Here is a 23,241-nt window from a genome sequence, read left to right on the forward strand (position 1 = left end):
TTTTTTTTTTTTTTTTTTTTTTTTTTTTTTTTGTCTTTTGTCTTTTTTCCGTGTCCGGCAACGGATCGCAACCCTCAGTGTTGCCCCTGTACCGGGCCGGGGACCGGATCGCAAGCGCCTCGCTCAGCCAGTGAGCGGGAGCCGGTCTGTATATGGGATCCGAACCCTCGGACGGGAGCGCCGCCGCGCTTCCCAAGCGGCGCACTATCCAGTGCGCCACCGGGCCGGCCCATGAGGTCATCATTATTAAGCCAGGAAATGGATACATGGGATTTCATTCTATTTTTGTACATCTTTGATTTTTTTTTTTAAGAACGAGTAAGTTTTAAAAGTGTAGGACATAAAAAGAGGCAATAAACAAAACTGGAACTTTAGTTTGGTATCATGAAACTACTAGTTTTGGTGTGCAAGCTTCTGAGGAGCTGGCAATGTCATACTCGGAGGCCACAGATGCCCACATCACTACAGTGCAAAATGTAACCAAGGCTGAAATCACACAACTAGGATAGCTAATGCACACTGAGCAGTGGCTATCTTTAACACACTGTTTTAAGTGCTCTGCATGAATTAATTCAATTAATTCTCATAATAACCTTCTGAAATGGGTATTATCATTATTATTGCCATTTTGGAAACTGAGACACAGGGAGGTTAAGTAATGTGTGGAAGGTCACACAGATAATAAGTGGTGGAGGCAAAATTAGATGCCAGTGAGGGTGTCATTTGTCCAGGATTTGGATGAAGGTAATAGGTGGAGTTGGGGGAGGAGAGGCAAGGGTATTCCAGGGCAAAGGTGCAATTTTGACAAAGATGGGGAAGTAATGAGGGATAGGATATATTCAGCAAGTGGCCCGGATAACTGGTCTAGAAGTCAGAGATTGGTGCAGCAGCAGCATGCTAAGATGGATTCACAGAAGAGGTGGCGCATGAAAGGTCTGGATAGGTTGCTAGGAGGAGAGATTTTGTATTTGGGCTAGAAACTGGGCCCAAGGGCATAGGTGAGGATCATTCTCCCATTGCACTTAAGGACTGTTGCTACCAGAGGCCCTAGGACCCTTGAGCCCAGCACTTGCCTTTGGCTGGCACAGGGTCCACTGTTGATCCAGCATGACCCTCTCACCAGCTGTGCAGCTACCAAGGCATACCATGGGTTCTCCAGGTGTTCTCTTCAAGTCACGGGCATCAAAGTTGATGCCCCATCTCTGTCTAAAGTCTTGGGCTCTTGAGAAATGCCAATTTCAGCATGCACCAAAACTCTAATAAAGAGCTGACTGACACGGCCCAGCAATGGGCTGGCTGCTATGGTTATTGCAGCCACGGGCCTGCCACCGAGGCCAGGCAACTGCTGCACAGGAAAAGTCAGCGGCTCTCCATCACAGGATTCTCATTGCTGCGGAAAATAGAAAACAGAATGCACTACAAGGGACACTCTCAACCAGCAAGTAAAATGTTCCCCTTGGTTGGGAAACCCTGTTCAATAGCAGCACATCTCTTCTGGGTTTTCCTGACACTTCAACCATCATATCATACCCTCTGTACTTACCTATCAACTTGGTTTCCATCAAGTGTACATTTCTTTAAGAACATATTTAAAACTCAAAGCCAAGGACTCTTTATGAAAACAAACTTCATACATATGCAGAATTGCTTTTTGGGAATACATATATTAGAATGTCTTGCCCTGTGCTTGATTTGATTTTGTAGGATGGTTCCTTTTTAAGCCGAGCAAGAGTATTTATTCTACTGTGAACCTTTTAATAACTACACGCAGTATCTGAGTTCCAGGGATATATTTGATACACGAGTGAGAAATTTGCAAAAGGAGTACAATATTCTCCTAGCTTGCAATCAGAGAAATACATTTGGCCAAACGAAATAATAATAATAATTGCAAAAAGGTAGAAAATAATATACATTTAATAAGCATCAATAACGTGCAAAACAGAATTAATTTGCTGTGAGGTATGAGTGTCACATTTTTTTTCTTGCTGGCATTCAATAAATATTGATTGGCTGGTTGATGGATGAGTGGCATGTCTTTTAAGCCATGCCAAGATGTTGAGTGGCCTTCACCTCTGTCCATTTTTGAGCTGCCTTCTGCTCACAAGGTTTGCAGCCCACATTTTGTCAATAATCTTGCAGCCTTGCTCAGTTTTAGGTCAATGTTTGGTGATGCATTGCAGATCTGTATTCCATTACTGTGCTGTTGTCCATAAAAATCCCTCTTGCATAGCATTTCTTTGACAAGCATTCACCACTGAAATGTCATCCCTGCCATCAACAATATTTATGAAGCATCAGAGGATGCAGCATGCTCTATCTATTAAGCCCTAAAAAGTAAGAGATTCTGGATTAGATGCAATTCCTGGCTGCAAAAAGTTTACAATAAATTCAGAGAAAGAGAAGATATTTACTACTCAAGCAATCAAAACAGGGGGAAGGAAGAAGGATAAATGAATGCTGCAGAGCATTTATCTGTATGTGAGCTAAGTTGATTGATAGCATTAGTTAAACCTTCAAATAAAAAAGATTTTCGGTGATTAACTTTTTTTTCTTGTTAAAAGTCATATTTCATTTTGAAGAACATTATGCAACAGGCCATGGAAGAACATGTGAGAAAATGGCCCTCTCTGGTTGGCTATTTTCACACTGATGTAAACTGATACCTTACCCTGGTGACACTTAATTGTTTCAGAACAGATGAACATCTTTCCCTGATGTCTTCATGGAGTAATTCTGAAATCACCTCTTGGATAATAAAATTCAAACTGTTTTCAAAGATCTAATCTAAATTTTTTCATGTGAGCTCTAAGAATACCTCACACGTTAATATTAGCTCAAAGGCTGCTGCTTGTAAACAACCCTCTGTATATCCAAACCAGAGCACAGTAAAATCCAACAGGGTTTCATTTTGTTAGCTATTCTGAGCCATTGAAGAAACACCACAGGTTTTTATTGTTTGTTTGTGTTGTTTTTTATTTCTAGTCCCTTACCTGGCTTAGACAATACATTTTTCCTCCAGCTAAAAGAAATAGACATAATACAGATTTGGGGGTTATGGAGAAAATTATAAAGATTGTAAAAGAAATACCAATATATTGGTTTAATCATTTCTACTGTAGAAGTTAATGTTGTGCATGCCATATGGGGGGATTTGATGGTCTTCATGTGGCCATAATTCTTTTCTTAAGAGAGAAAAACACAGCAGATTATGGTGGACAGATGTAGTTTCATGTTAATTGCATGATATAGAATAAATGATCCCTAAGTCAGCCTCCTTATCTATAAAATGGGACCACCTTGAAATTTTGTATTGGGGATTAGAGACATGTATACAGAATATCTGGTACAGAGCATGGCATGTAGTAGGAACTCTAAATGGCAGCAAATACAATTGTGAAATTCAGTAGAGGGATTTCTACAGGAGCTAAGTCAAATATTCTTCAACTAGATATAAAAGATGGAGAATTTATGCCAAAGGAGTAGATGGAGGGCCTGGCCACTCACCCATCTTTCTCGGACATCCACTCCCTCATGCGTACTTTTGACAGACGCTATATAACAGTCACCTGAAGCTTCAACCTCTGGCAAAAGTCTAGTGCCTGTGTTTCTGCATTGCTGATTGAAAGAAGAGTTACATCCAAAGATACCTTGTATGCATGAGACAAGGTTGACCTCTTAGGGAAATCAAAAACCTAGCATCTAGCCTCAGAAAGATGGAGAGCCTCCTCACTTTTCCAGAGATCACTGGGTGCTTGCCAGCAGACCCAGGGTTTTCCCCAAAAGCAGCTTTGCACAGTCTCACCTATCACCTGTTCTCACCTATTGAGTCTAACCTATTCCTCTCTCACCTATTCTAACCAGTAGGATTTTGAAGCCCCTACGTCTTACCCTGTAGAGTGCATTGGACGTGAGCCAGTAAACATGGTTCATGCCAAAATAGCTGGGAAATCTCTGCATTTCAGCTCAAGTATATCTAACATTGAAGCTTCTTTCTCCAAAGATGATAATGAACAGACTACAGCTGGCCGCCTTGAGTCTTTGGTTGACTGAGAATCTGTAGACCTAGGGAGATTGGGGACTGGAAGACAAAGACAGCCTCACGTCCATGTGCCTGGCCATGCTGCACGCTGGCTGCTGACTGAATCTGCCTCACCTCCAACACCTCTGGAGCCCTGAGATGCCATTATAAGGCCTGGGTGTTGGATACAGAACCAGGGAATCAACTGAAGCAACCATTGGACCAGTAGCCAGGAAAGGAGCCCAAAGGAAGAGAGAGAAAGAAGAGGGAGAAAAAAATCTCCACTTCAAAATTAGCCTGCAGTCCAAAATTCCAAAATATCTTTAAAAATACACCCAACAAAAGGTTCTGGTCAAGATGGCAAAATAAACAGTTCCCAGCGTCACTCTCTCCCACAAATCAACCAATTTACAACTATAAAAATGTAACATCAGCCAGGCTGGGGCCTCTGGAGCTCAGGGAAAGAGGAGGAGAGACCTACGGAGTCCATGAAGGTGGGAGAAGCCACGATGAGAGAAAGAAAAAGCTGCTCTGAGCGTTTCGGGCCATGGCTGCTTTAAGACTTGAGCTGCTGAGCGCATGGAGCAGGAGCCGGCAGAAGCCGCAGCTGTGCCCTTCAGATGGACGGAGTTACTTGGAGGTGGCAGGGGAGAAGAGGGCCTTGGCAGCCCCCAGGACAACAAGACCACAAATAGGGTTCCCATGGACCCACGCAGGAGCGAGGAACCAGAACAACTGAAAAAAGGGAGCCATTCAGGGGCTGCTGAGTCATTGCAAGGGATGGCACCTGACTTGTCCCATGGAAAGTGTTTGGAGCATGGGCGGTAGAGGAGACGGGAACACCAGGAGAACACTGGGACACAGCAAGGACAGCTGACCTGCCCCCCAATCAGCACAGGACCACTCAGAGGAGACTGGTCGGGAATGCAGAATTGCATGGGGTGCAGTTTGATGAAAAAAACTCAGGCGCAGATCAGATATTCTACAGAACACAGATCCACCGGGTCTCTGAAGAGCCAGAAGTATCTATAAGGTCAACCATTAAACTCTGAGCTGCATAAAAAGCCTTCCCTAGGGAAACAGCAGCAAAGCAGCAATTTAAACAACCACACACTCAAGTACTGGTTCCCACAGGAACTTCCTCCGTGTTAGAAGCAAAGGACAAAAAATTAGTTCCAGCCCGGGCACACCACCAGCACCGTGGGGCCTTCCTGGGAACCAGAGGCTTGGATCTGGGGACTGGACCCCACACCCACTTCCAGGCAAACTATGCCAGTGTCTCGGGGCCAGCACAGGGACCCGAGGCATGGAGAAGGGGACTGGACCCTCTTCCCACAACCAGACACACCACGCCAGCACCTCAGGGCCTGCCCAGTGACCTGAGGCAAGGAGAAGGGGACCAGACTTCTCTCCCACAACCAGGCACACCATGCCAGCACCTCAGAGCCTGCCTGGGGACCCGAGTTATGGAGAAGGGGACCAGACCTCTCTCCCACAACCAGGCACACTGTGCCAGTGCTTCAGGGCCCACCCAGGGACCTGGGGCATGGAGAAGGGGACTGGACTGCCCTCCCACAACCAGGCACACCATGCCAGTGCCTCAGGGCTCACCTGGGGCATGGGGACAGGGACTGGACTCTCCTCCCACAACCAGGCATGCCATGCCAGTGCCTCAGAGCCCACCCAGAGACCCGGGGTATGGAGAAGGGGACCAGACTGCCCTCCCTCAACCAGGCACACTGTGCCAGCACCTCAGGGCCTGCCCAGGGACCTGGGGCATGGAGAAAGGGACTGGACTCCCTGCCCCCAACCAGGCACACCAAGTCAGCTCCTTGGGTCTCACCTGGTGACCCAAGGCATGGAGAAGAGGACTGGATACACCTCCCACAACCTGGCACATGGCACCAGTGACTTGGAGCCTGCCCAGGGACCAGAGGCATGGAGAAGGGGGCCAGACACACCCCACAACCAGGCATACCACCAGTGCCAGGGAACATAACAGAACAGCACTTCCATGTAGGTGGCCCACTGCAGCCTCCACAATAACCATGGCTGCCACAAAAGCAACTAGACACCACAAGCACCATGCAAATGGTCCACCAACCACTGGAGTGCGTTCATACAAAGAGAGTCACCAGCAGAGTCAAAGAAAAGAAGAGGATGTCTCTTTCCACAAAGCCCATTTCAGAGTGACAGAAGCAGCATCTGCTCTATGATAATATTGGGGGACCCAATCATATCACTCAGCATTGGACAGATCATCTAGGCAACAAATTAACAGAGTAACCATGATTCTTTGAGAAGGAGAGAAGAAATCTAGGGTAATTTGAGGTGGGAGGGGGAGGCAATGGGGGATGGGGAGAGATTGGACAAGGGGCATGAAGAATAATTACAATTTGTAACAGTATATATGCTAGTAATATTGATTTGATCAACATATCTCAATGTTCAACCCCGAAAATATGTATAATCGATTTTGACTCAATAAATAAAATAAATTTAAAAAAAAATACACCCAACAAAATTAAAAATTAGGACATTAATTTATACCAGATGAAACTGACTTTATGAAGCAGTCTTGAAAAAGACTTCAAAATAAGTTATTTTTAGTTTGCTCAGTGTGTTCTATGCATGGATGACATCCATTTAGAAAGAAAAATACATGATGAGGGAAAGACAGGCAAAAACAAAAACATCAATACGAAAAAGAACCAGTTGCAATTGCAAAATACAGCCTCTGGAATAGAGTGTCAGTAAGTGAGACAAATAAAATCTAGCCTGGATGCAATCGAAGAGTTAATTATTGAATTCAAGATAACACTGTTTGTCAAAACCTACAGCAGACATTATTCTTAATGTTGAAACTTTGACGGCATTCTCCTAAAGTTTGGGATGATTGAGCGTGCTGCTCATTATCTCTTTTATTTGACACCGTGCTATGTGTCATAGCCAATCAAATAATTATAAATCGAAGAAAAATGTGAGACTGTTCAAAAGAAAATTATAAAGCTTAGAAAAGACAGAAAGGAGACCTGAATTAATACAGTGATTTACTAAGTTCATGAATAAGAAGATGGAACAATATTAAAATGTCAAGTTAATCTATTAATTCAATGCAATTTCAATTAAAGTTCCAGTAGTGTTTTTCAGTGGAAATAGACAAAATGATCCTAAAATTGATATTAAAAAAAAAAAGAAAGAGAGAAAGGGCCAAGAATAGAAGAAGACAGAGAAGGAGGAGAAAGAGTGGGAGAATAAAGGTGAAGAAAAAAAGATGGAGATCAGCAACAAGAGAACAGCAAGGTGGAGAAGCTTTGCCTACCAGACATCAAAACATTATGAAACCAGGATAATTATGAGATGGTAGGACTAGCACATAGAGAGGCAAAAATACCGAAGAAACAGAGTAGAGAGCCCAGAAACAGACCCCGCATAAAAGGAAGCTCAATGTATGACCAAGATAGCAATCAATGCAATGAGGAAAGGATGGAATGACGGTACCCAATAAACAGTGCAAGCCACTCACATGGGGACTCACATGGGGAAACACTCACTTGGGGAAAATAGACATCCACCCCAGATACTGAGCACAGATAAAGTCCAGGAGAATCAAAGACCTCAATGTATATTAATCTTTTATAATAAAATATCTTTTAAAATCTTTATGATCCTGGCATAGACATGTATTTCTTAAACAAGACACTAAACCACAAGGAAAAGATTGATAAATCTGACTACATTTAAATTAAATACTTTTGTTCAATGAAAGTCACAATAAACAAAACTAGAAGGTGAGCCACAGACTAGAAGATATGTACCACAAATGTTATTTAAAAAAAGGAACAGTATCCAGAATTTATAAAGAACAGCTACAAATCAATGAAAAAAAGATAAAAACCTCAATAGAAGAAATGGAGCAAGTTTATGGACAGGTGATTCACAGAAGAGGATCTTCCCTCTTTAATATGTCAGCTAATTAGCATATGAAAAGATGACCTTGCTAGTAGTGACAAAAATGCAAAACGAAGCAATGAGGTACCACTTCACACCAGTTGAATTTGCAAAAATTGTAAAGTTTGACAATACCAAATGTTAGCAAGGATATTGAGTAACAGGAACACTCCCACCCTCCAGAGGTGGTATATATCCATACAACCTATTTTCACTCCTACAAAATACCCCAGAGAAACTCTCTCATATGGGCATAAGGAAATAATATACAAGAATGTTTCTTTTTAAAATTATTGAATAGCAAGCAAATTGCAAACAACCTAAATGCCTATCATTAGGAGCATGAATAGATTGCAGCATATTTATAAATGGGCCACTACACAGCACTAAAAAGGGATGAACCAGAATTCATGAGTAAACTTCAGAAATCCCAGTGAATAAAGCAAATTTTAGATAGATCATATACTATGAAATATTCATGTAGAGTTTGAAAACAAGCAAATGGTGGCATATATGCATATGTGTATCTAACTACAAGGTGATCACATAAAAATATGTATGAGCATTTCAAGCATCAAACTTAGTACAGTGGTCACCTCTGAGAAAGCACAGAGGGGAATGGCCTTATTTCTTGGAAAAAAAAAATTCCAAGTATGGAAAATATTTGGCTTCAATAAACTTGGATGGTGGATATATGAGATTAATTGTGTTATTCATTGAAACTGTATTTTTAAAATATTTCATAATTTCAAAATTTTTAATAATAATAGTAAACCTGAACCAAAACGCAAACACCAAGTGTAAGCCAAGCCCAGTGACCATTAACAGAATCACTTCTACACACCAGCCTCAAGGTATGCATTAAATCTACAAATGCCCAAAGCCCGTCATCTTCATCCACCTACGCACACCTAGGAAGAGAGCAAGGCGACAACAGACGAGGTGTCCTACTTCTCTGTTCGCCACCGACTGCTTTGTTCTGATCCTCATCACCCACACATCTCTTGGTGTAGCACCTTTCAAATTAGTTTATTTCACTTATTTATTATTTGAAGTTTTCCTTCCAAAAACAGGTGTTAAGTAGCATCTAATAATATTATAGAACCAGTCAATAAGAGTGAAATTAAAATGCACTAATTCAAGTTATTGTAGCAGCTATAACAAATAAACCTCATAATCTTAGTGGCTTAATGACTTAACACAATAAAAGTTTATTTATGACTCACCGACCCGTGCATGTTTGTGTTCCCTGGTGGAACCTGTCTCCTCCATGCAGCGAGTCAGGGACGCAGGCTCCTTCCATCTTTGACGTACGTTTCCAACATTGCTGTGCTTTTTTGCATCAAGCTATGTGAGGGGAAAGAGCATGGATCATTGCTCATGGGTGGTATTTATGGGCCAGACCTAGCAGAAGCTCCATGCTGTCTGCTCACATGACATTCACCGTCATTCAGTCACAGGGTCGCATCCAAGTGCAAAGGAGGCTGGGAAATGGAGCCTCACTGGAGCCCAGGAAGAAGGGAAAATGAGCTTGGTGATCCACCAGCATTTTCTGCCAGTAAAAAAAAAAAAAACAAATTACAAAGTGAGAAGCAATGTTGTACCAGAAAACCTAGGCCAATGGTCCTAACAAATGATTGAACTAAAAAACCAGTGAAAACTGGCTTAAGTTATTTGGTTCCTTTTTGTATTAGTCTGGGTTCTCCAGGGAAACAGAACCAATAGGAAGTGTATATGTGGAGACAGAGGTTTACTATAAGGAATTGACTCACACAGTTTTGGATATGAGTGAGTCCAAAATCTGCAGGGTGAGCCAGCAGGCTGGAGACCCAGGAGAGCTGATGTTCCAGTTCGAGTCTGAAGGTTGTCTGCGGTAGAACAAGGAAGTGCCAATGCTGCAGGTTAAGTCCAAAGGCAGTCTGCTGGAGAAATCTTTCTTCTCAGGGGAGGCCAGTCTTTTTGTCTACTCAGGCCTTCAGCTGATTGGATGAGGCCCACCCACATTATGGAGGGCAGTCTGCTTTATTCAATGTCCACCAATTCAAATGTTACTCTCAGCCAGAACACCCTCACAGAAACACCCAGAATAATGTTTGACCAAATATCTGGATAGGCTGACATCCGGCCAAGTTGACACATAAAAGTAGCCATCAAATTTTTTATCTGCACATTTCTTTTTGGGGGGATGGGGGTGGCTGGCTTGTTAGGGATGCAACCCTGGACCTTGGTGTTATCAGCACCACACTCTAAACAGCTGAGCTTACCAGCCAGCTCTTTTTCCGCACATTTCTGGTAGTCAGAAATAGATGTTAGTTAAGGGACATGGTTAAGAGTAGGGATTTGGAAGCAGCAGCTCTGAGTTTGAATTCTGGTTCTGCCTGCTAATTGAGAAGTGACTTCATAGCTCTATGCTGCAGTTTTCCCAACTTTAAAATGGGGATAATAATAGGCTGCTGTGAGGATTAAATAAGAAAGTGCATGGAGCACTCTCAGCGCTGTGTCTGGCCCATAGTAGGTATCAATAAATGAGAGGTGTTGGATTCATATTGCCTGATATATCTTATGCTGTGCCTTGACTGTGGAATATATAGAAATAAATGCTTTTGGATGGAAAAGGCAAGAGGGATGATCGAATGACTCTAGTGCAAAGGCCAGCAGTGTAGAAGGATGGACTGTGCCTGTGCTGTCTCTCTGGAGATCTGCAGGGTTGAGGGCAGGGCCTCAGATGTTCACTTGGATACCCCAGCAGCCACTGAAGGCTGTTTAAGAAAGCCCTGCTACAGGGCCAGCCCGGTGGCACACTGCTACAGTGCGCCGCTTGGGAGCCAGGCAGCGCTCCCGCCGAGGGTTCGGATCCCACATACAGACTGGTTCCCGCTCACTGGCTGAGCGAGGTGTGGGAGCAACACCGAGGGTTGCGATCCCGTTGCCGGTCCCGGTCCAGTACGGGTGCGACACTGAGGGTTGCGATCCATTGCCGGACACGAAAAAAAAAAAAAAGCCCTGCTACAGTCACTATGACAGTCCAGGTTTGAACCCCAATCCCCCCTCCATGAACCATGGGTTGTCCCTCTTGCTTATCCATTGTATTGTTACCAAATTAGGCTCTTGGGTCCCAAAGTCGTAGAAATGAACAATGCACCCAGCAGTAAAGCAAGCAATGCTTTATTAAAAGAGGAGATAGACATGCGTAAGAGGATAGCTGCAGGAAAGCTAGCCCCCTGAGGAGAGCTGTTCAGGGTCTTTTATAGGGAAAGAGGTTAAGGGGTACAGGCCAGCATCACTGGAGCTGGTCCATTCTGGTCTTCCTGGGTGCATCATGGGTGCATGCTCAGTTAGGGCTTTGGTCCTTGCACCTGCTCAGTAGGTCCAAGATGATGGTGTTGTCCATTTTCATCACCCCAGGAGGGTCACTGTAGTGGTCACCTTGAAGCTTTGTGTGCATGCGAGAATTCCTAAAGGGTTCTTAAGGTTAATCTGCAACTTAATTTTTACAATTATGGTAAACAAGACTTCGGGAGGGTTTTTGCAACTCAGTGAATATCTGTTCTCCTCTTATCTCGGTTTATTTTTCAGGGTGGGCCACAGGGTAATCAGGTGCCCTGGGGGGTCTCACGACTGAGGACTGGGAAAGTAACAAAGTGTCCTCTGCAGGGAGAATGGAGTCAGTTTGGTTCACAGGCCTAACCCTATTCTGTCTCAGTATCAGTTATCTATTGCCATGATAATGCCACATAACAAATCATCTGATGCAGTAGCTTGAAGTGTTGGTTATTGCTCACAAGTCTATAGGTCAGCTAGAGAGTTCTGTTGATCTGGACCAGGCTCGGCTTGTCTCCATTGGGCTCACCAGTGTGTCATGGTCAGCTGGCAGGTTGGCTAGGGGCTCACTGGTTTAGGGTGGCCTCACTCACACATGGATGGCTGTTGGCTGGGGTGACAGGCATGATGGGTTCCATGTCCTTCATCATCCAACAGGCTAGCCTGGGCTTTTTCACATGGCTCTTGGCGGGGCTTCAAGAGAGAGAGAGGAGAAGCTGCACATCCCCTCCTGAAGCCCTGCCATATTCTTCCACCACATTCTTCTGGCCAAGGCAAGTGATGAGAGCAGTCCAAACGCAAGGGCAGGGGAAACATTTCACATCTTCACAGAAGGAGTGAGAAAACCACAGTGCCCAGGGCACAGACCCAGGAGAGTGGTGGATTGTGGCCCCTTGGGCAACACAACACACCCATGACCCCTGTCACTTACCTCCATTCACCTTCAGAAGAAGGACGCTGATCAGGCAGCAGATATTTTCCCTCCCCTCCTATGGCTATTTCCCCTCTCACAGTCTCATGTTTGATTCTAGAGGCAGGAGAGAGCTACTGAGAGTTCTTAAGAAAGTAAGGGGACCAAAGGAAAATGGATTTGGACGAAGATTTTCTTGACGTTCAGGGGAGCAAGTACCTCTGTCTGAGATGAGCAGGAAGGCAGGAGAGAAGGAGACACTCGAGGCAGTGGGAACAGAGCGTGCAAAGGCCAGGGTGGTATGAACAGCAGAAGGGAGCCTCCATTCATTGCTTGTAGTTAATTAGTGTCGCCTAATTAGCAACAAAATGTGTCTTTCCATCTGTTCCTCTGGAGAGCCCAGGACATTCATCTCCCCATTTAAAGGCCAAAATTAAAGATATGGAAGCATTATCCATTGTCTTAATTTGTTCAAGCCAGTTCACATGCATTTGTCCCCAGCCTTTAGTGAGCAGTTTTAGGGAAGGCACAGGCAGATTGCCTTCAAGGAGGGGAGTGGGTGGCCCGGTAACAGAGGGTTGGTCTTAGCCCTGGACCAGCCTCCCTCTCAGTGTGTGCATTGGGCAAGCACTTTGCCCTTCTGAGACTCAGCTTTTACATCTGTGAAATGGGGCCATGCCTTCTCATAGCCCTACTGTGAGGATTAAAGGGGCCGAGGCTGAGTGAAGAATCTGGGAAGGTGCAGCTGCCCAGGAACGGGGCTCAGCTCCCTCCTGGTCCCTAGTCACCCACACATCCCATGGGACTGCACACACGGGAGGCCCTCAATCATACGTCTGCATTCCTCACAGATTGTGGTGAAGGTGTAGACTATTCCAGGGAAGGCCTCAGGCATGTTTCAGGTCTCAGAAAGAAGATCTTGTCGGGGTTGACTATTAACAAATTAGTGCTCAGTCAAATTAGACATGGGATGGATTTTTAGACTTTTACTTAAATATTTATTTGCTCAGCGTGATCCAAACAGCAAGCAAGCAAGCAAGCTAAATTTAATTATTTTTCATTAAATTTCCATCTTAAAATATATGTACATATATATAAAGTATATGTGTGTACTTTATACATGATATGTATTTGATATAAATATATATTTAAATATAAAATATTTGGATGTACATCTAATGTGCTAGTATATACTACATATAAATATATAACTATAAATATATAAGTAGGTATAAGTACATATATACTTAAATATGCACATTTAAAGTGCTTATGAATCAATATAAAGCATATGTATATTTCATTAAATAGTATTCATATGTGTGGGCTTCCATGCTGTTTTCTCAGCATTTTAGTTAGCATTTTCCTCAGCATTCGGAATAAAAAGTAGCCATGAAAGCCATGTCCGTTATAGACCCTCCTGTCAAGTTAAACCATAACTAAGCACCTTCTCAAAACTCTTAACTGTGTTTTCCACAAAACTGAAACAAGTAAGGTAATGGTTTGCTCAGCACTGTAAGTTTTCACACATCTTTTAACTGCTGACCTCTGCAGTGACTATGGAATTTACTTGTACGCAATATACAGATTTCATTCCTGTTCCAAAAGGAATTTTGGGTCCATGAGATATGCAGCCCTTATGGAGGCAGGGCTTACTTTTGCTCACATAGAGAAAGAAAACGTCTGTGTGTGTGTGTGTGTGTGTGTGTGTGTGTGTGTGTGTGTGTGTGTGTGTGTGTGTTTCTCAGTCCTCAGAAGTGATTTTTAAGGGTGGGTGCAATCACTTTGCTTGTCCCCAGAGGTACTGCTGTACTGAACATACTGAACAGTACACTAGTTGACACTGTAGAAACCAAAAATTCCTAGGGCTATGCAGCCAATAAGTCCCATCACCCGTATCTCCTTATTGTATGCCACATTTGAAACTTGAGTGGAAAAACTGGTCCTCCCTGTCCTGTCCCTCCAGCAGGCCATGGCCACACTATTATTTGACCCAATCAACACTTTAGCTGCAGCATGGGCCATTCAAATGGCTTTTCCAGGGTTGGGACTAATGGTTTCAGATGACTTGTACATTGGAATCTTCTACATCTTGAACTCTGGGGGTTAAAACACAATCTTCTGATGGGTTTAGAGTTTGTTTTGGTTCTCTTTCACTGCTCAACAAACCACCCCAAAATGTAGCAGCTTTAAAACCAACCAACAGGTATTTGCTCACAATCCTGTAACCCGGGCAGGGCTCAGCAGGGACAGCCTGTCTCTCACCTCGTGCTGTTGACTGGGTGATTTGTCTGGGTCTAGAGCACAAAGGTAGCTTCTCTCTCTCGTCGGACACCTTACCCAAGGTGGCTGGAACCGTGGTGTTTGCCACATGGCCCCATCCATTTACAGGCTAGCCCACATGCCTCCACGTGGCACCTGGCACCAGAGAATAGAAGGGAAAACGACCAGCCTCTTCAGAAGTGGCACCTCATCAACCTCTGCTGCTTTCTATGGGTAAAGCAAGTCACCAGGCCAGCCCAATCCAAGAGAAAGGGAAACACATACAGAAAGAGAGGGTTGTTTGGATCCCTTGATATACAGGAAAGAGAGCGCAAGCAAAAGGGAGAAAATGAGTGGAATCCCAATGTCTGTTGCAGAGAACATTCTAGAACATGAGTCCTGAGAAGGCCTTGCTCAGAATTGTCTTAAAAAGATCATCTAATGCTTTGGGTTCTTAATCTGTGGATCCTTGAAATTGTTTGCAAAAGTCTGCTTGTTTATTCCTGGATGAAGGTGGGGATCTATAGCATTCAATATGTCCTCTAAGGAGGCTATGATCCTACAAAGGTAAGTAACCATTATCCCCTTACTGACCAGCAGCACTACACTCCTGTGTACTGAACCAGCCTTGCAAATAAGTACCTGCCCACACTTCTAGTGCTTCAGAAAAATCAGAGCTGTTCTAACAAGCACAAACCTGTTTCATATTGTGTTTAGTTTTCATAGGAAACCTGTGTGCCTTCTGCAGAAAGATACTTCAAAGTAAAGATCAAGTTTTAAGGCTGAAAATGTTCTGAGAAGCCTCTTTATGGTAGAAACAACCCAAGATCAAGAAGGCAACTGGGGAGGCGGAGAGGGCAGAAAGGGGACATTGGGATATACACACAGAAATTTGGGTGGGCCATGTGCTGGCTCAACACTAGCTGGATCATGGAAAAGAACTAAATTGTTTCCAATTGAAAGAATTTGAGAAAGCTCCTCCAAATTCTTTTGATGTTTTATCGAACTTGTCTTTATTTTTCTCCACAGCCATGGGACCCGATGTGCAGGAGAAGTTTCTGCCGCAGCCAACAACAATATCTGTGGGGTCGGAGTGGCATACAACTCCAAGGTGGCAGGTAAGCCGTCCCTGCCACATGGCAGGTGCTAGGATGAGCAGCCAGCCCCGGCAGGTAGTCTCTCATGCTCTGGTCTCCAGCCTGGCCAGGGCCCAGCAAAGATTCCCACTGGGGCAGCAGACTTAGGATCCATAGATTTAGCAAGAGTGAAAAAAAAATTTTTTTAAACCTGCACAACCCTATCAATACATTTCTTTTAATTTTAGTTGGAGTGTAATAGAAATACAGAAAAGTGCACAGATTATAAGCACACAGTTCAATGAATTTGCACTGGCTACACCCATGTAACCTGAACACCCAAAAATAACCACGCTCTGTTTTCTAACAGCAAAAACTGGTTATTTCTAGTTTTTGAACTTTGTATAAATGGAATTATACAGTCGCTTCTCTTTTATATCAATGTCAATAACATTTTAACGAGAATCAAGTATAGATGGTAGAATATAAGGTGTGTACCAATTATTTGTAAACATGCTCAGAACGCTTCATCATGGTTTGCACACTGGATCTCATCTTTAAGATATATTCTACCAAAAACCTTGTTATTGAGTTTCATTGTGTAACATATTTAACAATATCCTCTTTATGGGGGCTTTAGAAGTAGAAGTTGCAGGTCACTGGAAATTTAGAAACCAACCCCCCCCCCCCCACCACCACCACCAAAGAAAAAAAAAGCACAGAGAGAGAGAGAGAAATTAGTAAGCTTCCAACAAGAGGCCTGAGGATGGAATGGCTCTTGTCTCATTCCAAGTTTTGCATCCTATTTGTTCCTAATTTATTCAGGCTGAGTCACTCAACCTTGTTTTTCTTTTCTTTTTTTTTTTTAATAACAACTGTCTTGATATTATTTTTTTTCCTGGCAATTTAATGGAATCATAAACCTACTTTGTGCTGACACTTGAATTTCCTGGGACCTAAATAAAGCAAAAGTAATCTATACAAACCCACCATTAACCTCTTTGCTAAGTGGCTTGCCTGAGCTGGGTGCTGAATTTCACAAAGAATACATCAGGAGGTTTCTGAAATGTAAATAGAGGAAGCTTTGCCCCTGGAGTTTCCGCTCTCTTTCCGTGCATTCAAAATGCCGGCATTAAAATGTCAGGAGCCAGTATGAGCTCAGGTTCATATTTTATAAGCCAGGCTCCAACCCGGGGTGGTATCAGAAGTGAAGCAGCTTCTCTGTTCACAGGGCAGAACTGGAAGCAGCTGAGAAATTCATACCTGAATTTCTCCTTCACCATAATTGTCTGCAAAATAGTTGTGAAGGCCCTGCTCACCCAAGGTAACTAGTTTTTTGAACAAAGGAACTTTTAGAGCCACTGCCTGCAAAAGTTAGTGAGGGGCAGATGGTAGGTTTCTGGAAGTTCTCGGAGGTCCCTTTTCCCATCTGCTGCTTTTCTCTTTTTCTCTTCTGTCTTATTATTTGCACTCTGAGCTGCTCATCAAATGTACCTAACTCTCCTGCTTAGTTTGGGTTCCCTGAAAGCAAAACCTGAGACCATGTTAAGGTCAGGAGGGGTTTGTTAAGGGACGCCCCAACCCCTCCTGACCTTTAACAACCAGAATGTGGGTGCAAGCAGTTTATTTAGGAGGTAGACCTGGGAAGCCAGAGTGAGGGAAAGGGGAAGGCAGACAGCGAAGGGAGGGAAGGGAGCGGTGGTCAGCTGGTTATTCTCGTGGACGACAGGGGCTCAGTCCTGCAGGCGACCCTCTGAGGGACTGTCCCCCGAGGTGCGGAGGCTGGGGAGTTGATCCACCAGCTCCGTCGTGCATTGGTCGGGGACGCGGGGCGGGAAGCGCCCTCCTCTCTCCAGCCTGTGCAGCCCACGTGGGCTGAGTAGCTGTCCCCGGGCGGAGACACTGTCTGAATACACGACCTGTGCGTCTGCCAAACCCGCGGACAGCTCCTGCGTCACAGCAACGCCTTGAGGTTCCAGGAACGAAGGACTGAGCCGGCGGGAGGCGACCCCAGCACAGGAAGCTCCTGATGATGGAAGCCTCCCTCCCGCCTTTCCCGCTCCCTCACGTGACCCAGCTGCGCTCATCGGCGACCGCTCGCGCCGCTCGTCACTGCGCGGGGCTGGGGAGCTGGGGTGTCCTCCCGGCTCCCAGGAGAGTCCGCCCAAGTGCCTGAGGAAGCGCTGGAGAGTTACTCGAGAATTGCAAATAAAAGTAGCGTTTCAGGCTCTTCGGCCCATCAGATTTAGGGAGAACATTTTATTCATTCTGGCAAGCAATTGCAAAAGTTGGCTGGTTTTTTAATTCTTCGCGAAAAATGAGCCAAACCCTTCCAGAGAATCAGTCTTTCCTTTCAGGAGCTCCCTGAGTTAGGGAGGTCTAAAGCGCCCCCTGGTGGCCGACGCGGATCATTGCTGATCCCCAACAGTCTCCAGGTGTCCGGCTACAGGTGAGGGCGGCGGGGGCAGCGCCGTCCCAAGCCCTGTCGGGAGTGTCTTTCCACACTGGCTTCCAAAAAGAACCTAACGTTAAAGTGCTGTTGAATCTTACTTCAGAAATAAAGAGCAAAGATGAGATTATAAGTAGAGTCCTCTGAAGGGAAAAAAGGAAGAGCGAGCACGGAGCATGGTTGCCTGAGTCCCTCTTCTATCCATAAACTTGGCTCGTTTTTCCATCAGGGTTCCTGTCTTTTTCTTGCTGATTTGTAGGCATTCTTGGTACGTCCTAGATTTTAGCCCCGATTCATTTGAGTCAGTGCAAACATCTTCTCCCAAATTTTCGTATGAGGTCACTAGTCCATCTGGGTTGCACCTTTATATGTGGTGTTAGTGGGGGGTCCCGTTTTATTACTCTCCAAACAGTGAACCAGTGTTCCCATCTATTCAATAACCCATTCTGTCCCTGTGATTGGTGGTACCACCTTCATTGTATATTGAGTTCTCCTGGGTCAGTCTCTAAGTAAATAGAATTTGGATAAAAACTCCTAGCAGATGAAAATTAGAAAGTGTAGCCATGTTCCTCCCACTGGAGCTTTGCATATGCTCTGCCCTCTGTCTGGAACACCTCCCCTTGCTCACCTGGCCCCTTCTCTTCATCCTCCAGCTCTGAGGTCCTCCACTGCTTCCTCCGGCATCACCTCCCCAACCACATTTTCCTCATCCAAACTTGGTAAAAAGCACACCCAGTGTTTCCTTCCCAGCACTCACTGCCATTGGTTATTGCATATTCTTGTGCATGGTTATTTGGTCGATATCTTCCTCTCCCCAACAGACGACAGTCTCCATGGGAGCAGGTACCATGTCTGTTTGCTGTCACCTCAGCATCTAGAACAGGGTCTGGTGCTCAATGTATGCTCAAACCCTGTTTGGTGAAGGACAGAAAGTAAGGAAAGAAGAGATGGAAGGGCTAGTGAATAAGCGGTAGAGATTAATCGTGGCATGAAAGAATGGGTGGATGCATGGAATTGAGGAATTAAGGATCTAAGAACCCAAAGCTGATATAATTTCTACCCAGGAAGCAAAAGCATCTCCTCTTCTACCAATACCATCTCACCTTTGCTGCTTAATCCCAATCAAATCAGTTCCAAGGACACCTCAGCCTTCCTCATCCTCCTCCTTCTCTCTCCCTCTAAAAGCCACTGTGGTAATGTCCTAAGGGCCGGCACCACCTATCAGATCAGTAGGAGCTGCCCAGGGCCCAGCAGTGAAGACAGACTGGTGACCCCTTTGCACGATGCCCTAGGCTAATGGAGCATCAAGATCATGTGTCATCCAGGTGTTGAGAACAGAGAATCTCAAAATCCTGGGCCTCAAATGGGACTTAAAATGGTCCAAACACCCCATGTTACTTACATAATTATAACAACAGTATAATTAATAACAATAATAATGATAATAATTAACATCTATTGACTCTTACTGTGTCAGACACAGTGCAAAACCCTTCACTCATCTAACCCTCTTACAACCCTATCATACATTGTTATGATATGTTATATATGGCATATTTGTTATATATTGTTATTCCTCTTTTACAGAGAACAAAACTGAAATAGGGGTGCCATACAGCTAGTTGGCTAACAATTTATACCTGGTGCCAACTGGGCCCATAATTTCTACACTCGACTCCTGCATTGAAACACTTTAAAAACTTCTCTTTCCCACCCTGCTGATGTAGCCTGGATGGGTCTGGAACAGCACATGTTCAGTGATAGGAAACTAACTCCCTTCTGTTAAGTCTGTTCCACCTTTGGACATGTGTGACTCTTAGAAATCTCTCCTTTAAGATGAACTCTCTCTGATTTCTGTCACCTGTTTTCATGGACACAGTTAGTGCCGCCTCTTCTAGATAACACCTGGGCAAGGAGAGAATTCCAACTAGTCTGGCTCCGAGGGAGTAAAAGTTCTATAATGTGTAGACCTGTATATATGGGGATGTACCAAAAGTCTTCGTCTTGAATAACTTAAAAGAAAATTACTTGAAGTTTAATTATTTACATTTCCTTATCCAGTTACTTAATTTTATACATTTTGAAAAGATCCATTTTAATTTTTTTTATTTTGAGAATGCCTTTATTCAAGTAACTAAGCAGATAACCCAATTCTTTCCTTCTTTTTTAAAATTTTTCAATCTATGTTTGGATTCCTCAATCAAAGAGATTGAGACAAAAAATTAAAATTCAAAAATGTGTTATTCAAAATTCACAAAGCCAAATAAATATACAACAAATGTAACAAACCTTCCAAATGATGTTTCTTACAAATTAGTCAAATTTACCTTTCTGAAAATACTAGAGGTCAAGACTGCACCACACCTTTTGGACAATGCTGTCTCCTGCCTTCAGTCCATTCATGTAGTCAACAATTGCTATGGGTGCCCACCCTGTGCCCAGTGCTGCTATAGGTGATGTGATACACAGTGAGCCAGTAGACAAGGCGTCTGCCCTCACACAGCTTACAGTCCAGAAGGAGACACTAACAGGAAGCAAATAAGCAAGATAATATCAGATAATGATTTGTGCTGTGAATGGGAAAGTAAGGGTTCAGGGACAGCAAGAGACTTGAGAGTGGGGCTGTACAGTTCCACACCACTCTGGACGTCTGCAGAGATGCTCCGAGCAACCCAAGGGTGGGAGCAGGCCAGGTGGGTTTGGCCTTACCCACCTTCCTTTTTAAACCAGAGCATACAGGCTTTGGGACGAGATTGCCCTTCAATTAAAGATTTTTTTTTTTTTTTTGCTTGAAGTTTTTTTTTTTTTATTTTGTCAATATACAATGTAGTTAGTTATTGTGTCCCATCACCAAAACCTCCCTCCCTCCTCCCTCTCCCCCCTCCCACCCAGATGTGTCCCCTCCATTTTCTCATTGTAAGAGCTTAAAAAAAAAAAAAAAAAAAGTTGAGGTTGTTAAATCTTCCTCTCCCCCCCAACAACATCAACAACAACAACAACAAAAAAAAAGATTTTTTTTTTCCTTTTTGTCTTTTTTACTGACCGGCAACGGGATCGCAACCCTCGGTGTTGCGTCCGCACCTCGCTCAGCCAGTGAGCGGGAACCGGTCTCCACATGGGATCCGAACCCTCAGCAGGAGCGCCGCCGCACTCCCAAGAGGTGCACTCTCCAGTGTGCCACCGGGCCGGCCCACAATTAAAGATTTTGAAAAGAGTTTGAAAACCACACTGATGACCATTGTCAAAATACCCTGAAATTTCTCTACCAGAAATGAATTGCTTTTATATATTGTTATCATTATTATTATTGGCCAATAAATCTCATAACATTTCAGTGAGTTTACACATATTGCATGTGAGTTTTGAAATAAATCAATAAAAATCACCATGAGCACAATTAGTAACAGGAGTTTTTCAGATCCTAAAAACCCAGATGAGCATGAACTTGCTTCCTAGCCTCCAGGGATATTATTCATGAGCACAAAAGCTGGTAATTACAGACACTGAGGTGTGTGGGCAGAGGTAGCATTTACTGGTGGCAGGCACAAGCACCCCTTTTGTAACAGGAACAGAGGCAGAGGATTTAGCTCAGATCCCCTGGTCTATACAGTCTGCAGAGCACCAGGGCTAGCCACAGTGAATGCTGTGCAGGTAGTGGGTAAGGCTTCTGAATAAATGGAAGAGGGACACACAGAGTTACCTCTGGTCATTGTTGCAGGATGCAAGCCTGCCTGGGGGGGCGGGATAGAAACACTTGATGTGCAGTCTGTCCTCACCCATCCAAACCCATCAGTCAATAGAGTATTTGACACACGTGAAGACAGTGACTCCTAGCTCCTTTGGCATCCCTCTCTCCCTCTGCCTTTCACGCTCTCTCTGCATCCCCTGTATCTCCTAAAGCATCCAGGGATAGAGAGGCCCTCCTTAAAAATGCTCAGGTCACCGTATGCCTCTGTCTTGGCTGCTAATGGTGCAGTCGCTTGCAAAATTAATACTGTATCCCATTCAATTAATGCATGCCTCATTCCTCCTGAGCTTAATGTGATTAAAAGGATGTCGGGCACCTGGCCCCTGAATATGAATGAGAGCCTTGCTCCCAGGCCGTGGCTGCCCCTGCCTCCCCGGATGCTAATCCACTTCAGTCTGATGTTCTTGTGCAGCACAAAGGGAACCCGTGAGGGGATGAAGAGGGAAAGAGGCAGAGGGTTCAAGGCACAGCTGGGTGCACCATGCACAGGCTCTGACAAAAGTCCAGGGTGGCTTGTGGAAGGCCAGGGTTGAATATCTCTCACCTTCCAGTTGAGGTGGGTCATTCCGCCCTGGTCATCTGGGCACCAGACAAGTTCAAGACCATCTGAGCATTCTCCTGGCAGGTGAGGGGCTCTGTCTCTGTGTTTATTTCCCACCCACACAACTTCGTACAAAAAGAAGCTGCACTGTTCAGTTTACTCTGTGGCCTACTGGCCACCTTTGTTGAATAAATTTTTTACATAAATAAGATATAGATGGACCAAATACAAAATGTAGAATACTAAATTTCATACCTCCTTATGTAAAATGAACCATAAAATTTAGCTTCTGAAAAGTTCAAACCAAAGACTAGACTTATTCTGGACAAGCTTCCTCCAGGAGAAAGGACATTAACTGATATTTGGATGTTCACAGACAAAAATGGTGGCCTGGCTTATTGGTTAATGGTAGAGGCTGGACCTGTTATTATTTGCTCTTCTGGACCTGCTATTTCTGTTGGGGAAAAATCAACTTAATGAGGTAATAATGCCAGACATTTATTCACCAAATGTTTATTAAGCTTACAATAAATACCAAGAAACATGCCGATCCCCAGGGACACAGCAGTGAGCAAAATAGACACATCCCGTGCACTCAGAGCCCTTGCCGTCTGATGGTGAGTGAAACAAGCAATGGCAACAGAAGGCTGAAAGTGCGTTGAGGGGTTGAAGCACGAGGGGTGGTGCACGAGCCATCGAGGAGGAAGGAGGGACCCTGGAGCCTCCTGAGCTCTGAAAGCAGCAGACCCTCAAGAAGAAAGCAATTTCACGTCAACTTCCCATGCCCTGCAAGAACCTGAGTGGCCCTTATTTAAACTGACTTGCATACCACATTAGAGACATACTCATGAAATAACGTCCTTGACCACGGGAGACAAGGAAGGAGTGTCAGGATCCAGGTTTTTTTTTTTTTTTTTTTTTTTTTTTTTTCCGTGTCTGGCAACAGATCGCAACCCTCAGTG

The 23,241-nt window shown here is 44.3% G+C and overlaps 1 protein-coding gene across 1 annotated transcript in view; it reads left to right on the forward strand.

Moving 5' to 3' along the window:
- PCSK2 (proprotein convertase subtilisin/kexin type 2) overlaps positions 1 to 23,241 on the forward strand; it is a 287,440-nt gene that overhangs the window by 223,930 nt on the left and 40,269 nt on the right. The window contains exon 7 of the mRNA XM_008588485.1: positions 15,495 to 15,583. Within this exon, the coding sequence (XP_008586707.1) occupies positions 15,495 to 15,583 (89 nt within the window). The remainder of the gene's footprint in view (positions 1 to 15,494; positions 15,584 to 23,241) is intronic.

Source organism: Galeopterus variegatus, unplaced genomic scaffold (assembly GCF_000696425.1).
Source record: "Galeopterus variegatus unplaced genomic scaffold, G_variegatus-3.0.2 Scaffold129, whole genome shotgun sequence".
In the NCBI taxonomy this organism is placed as follows: domain Eukaryota; kingdom Metazoa; phylum Chordata; class Mammalia; order Dermoptera; family Cynocephalidae; genus Galeopterus; species Galeopterus variegatus.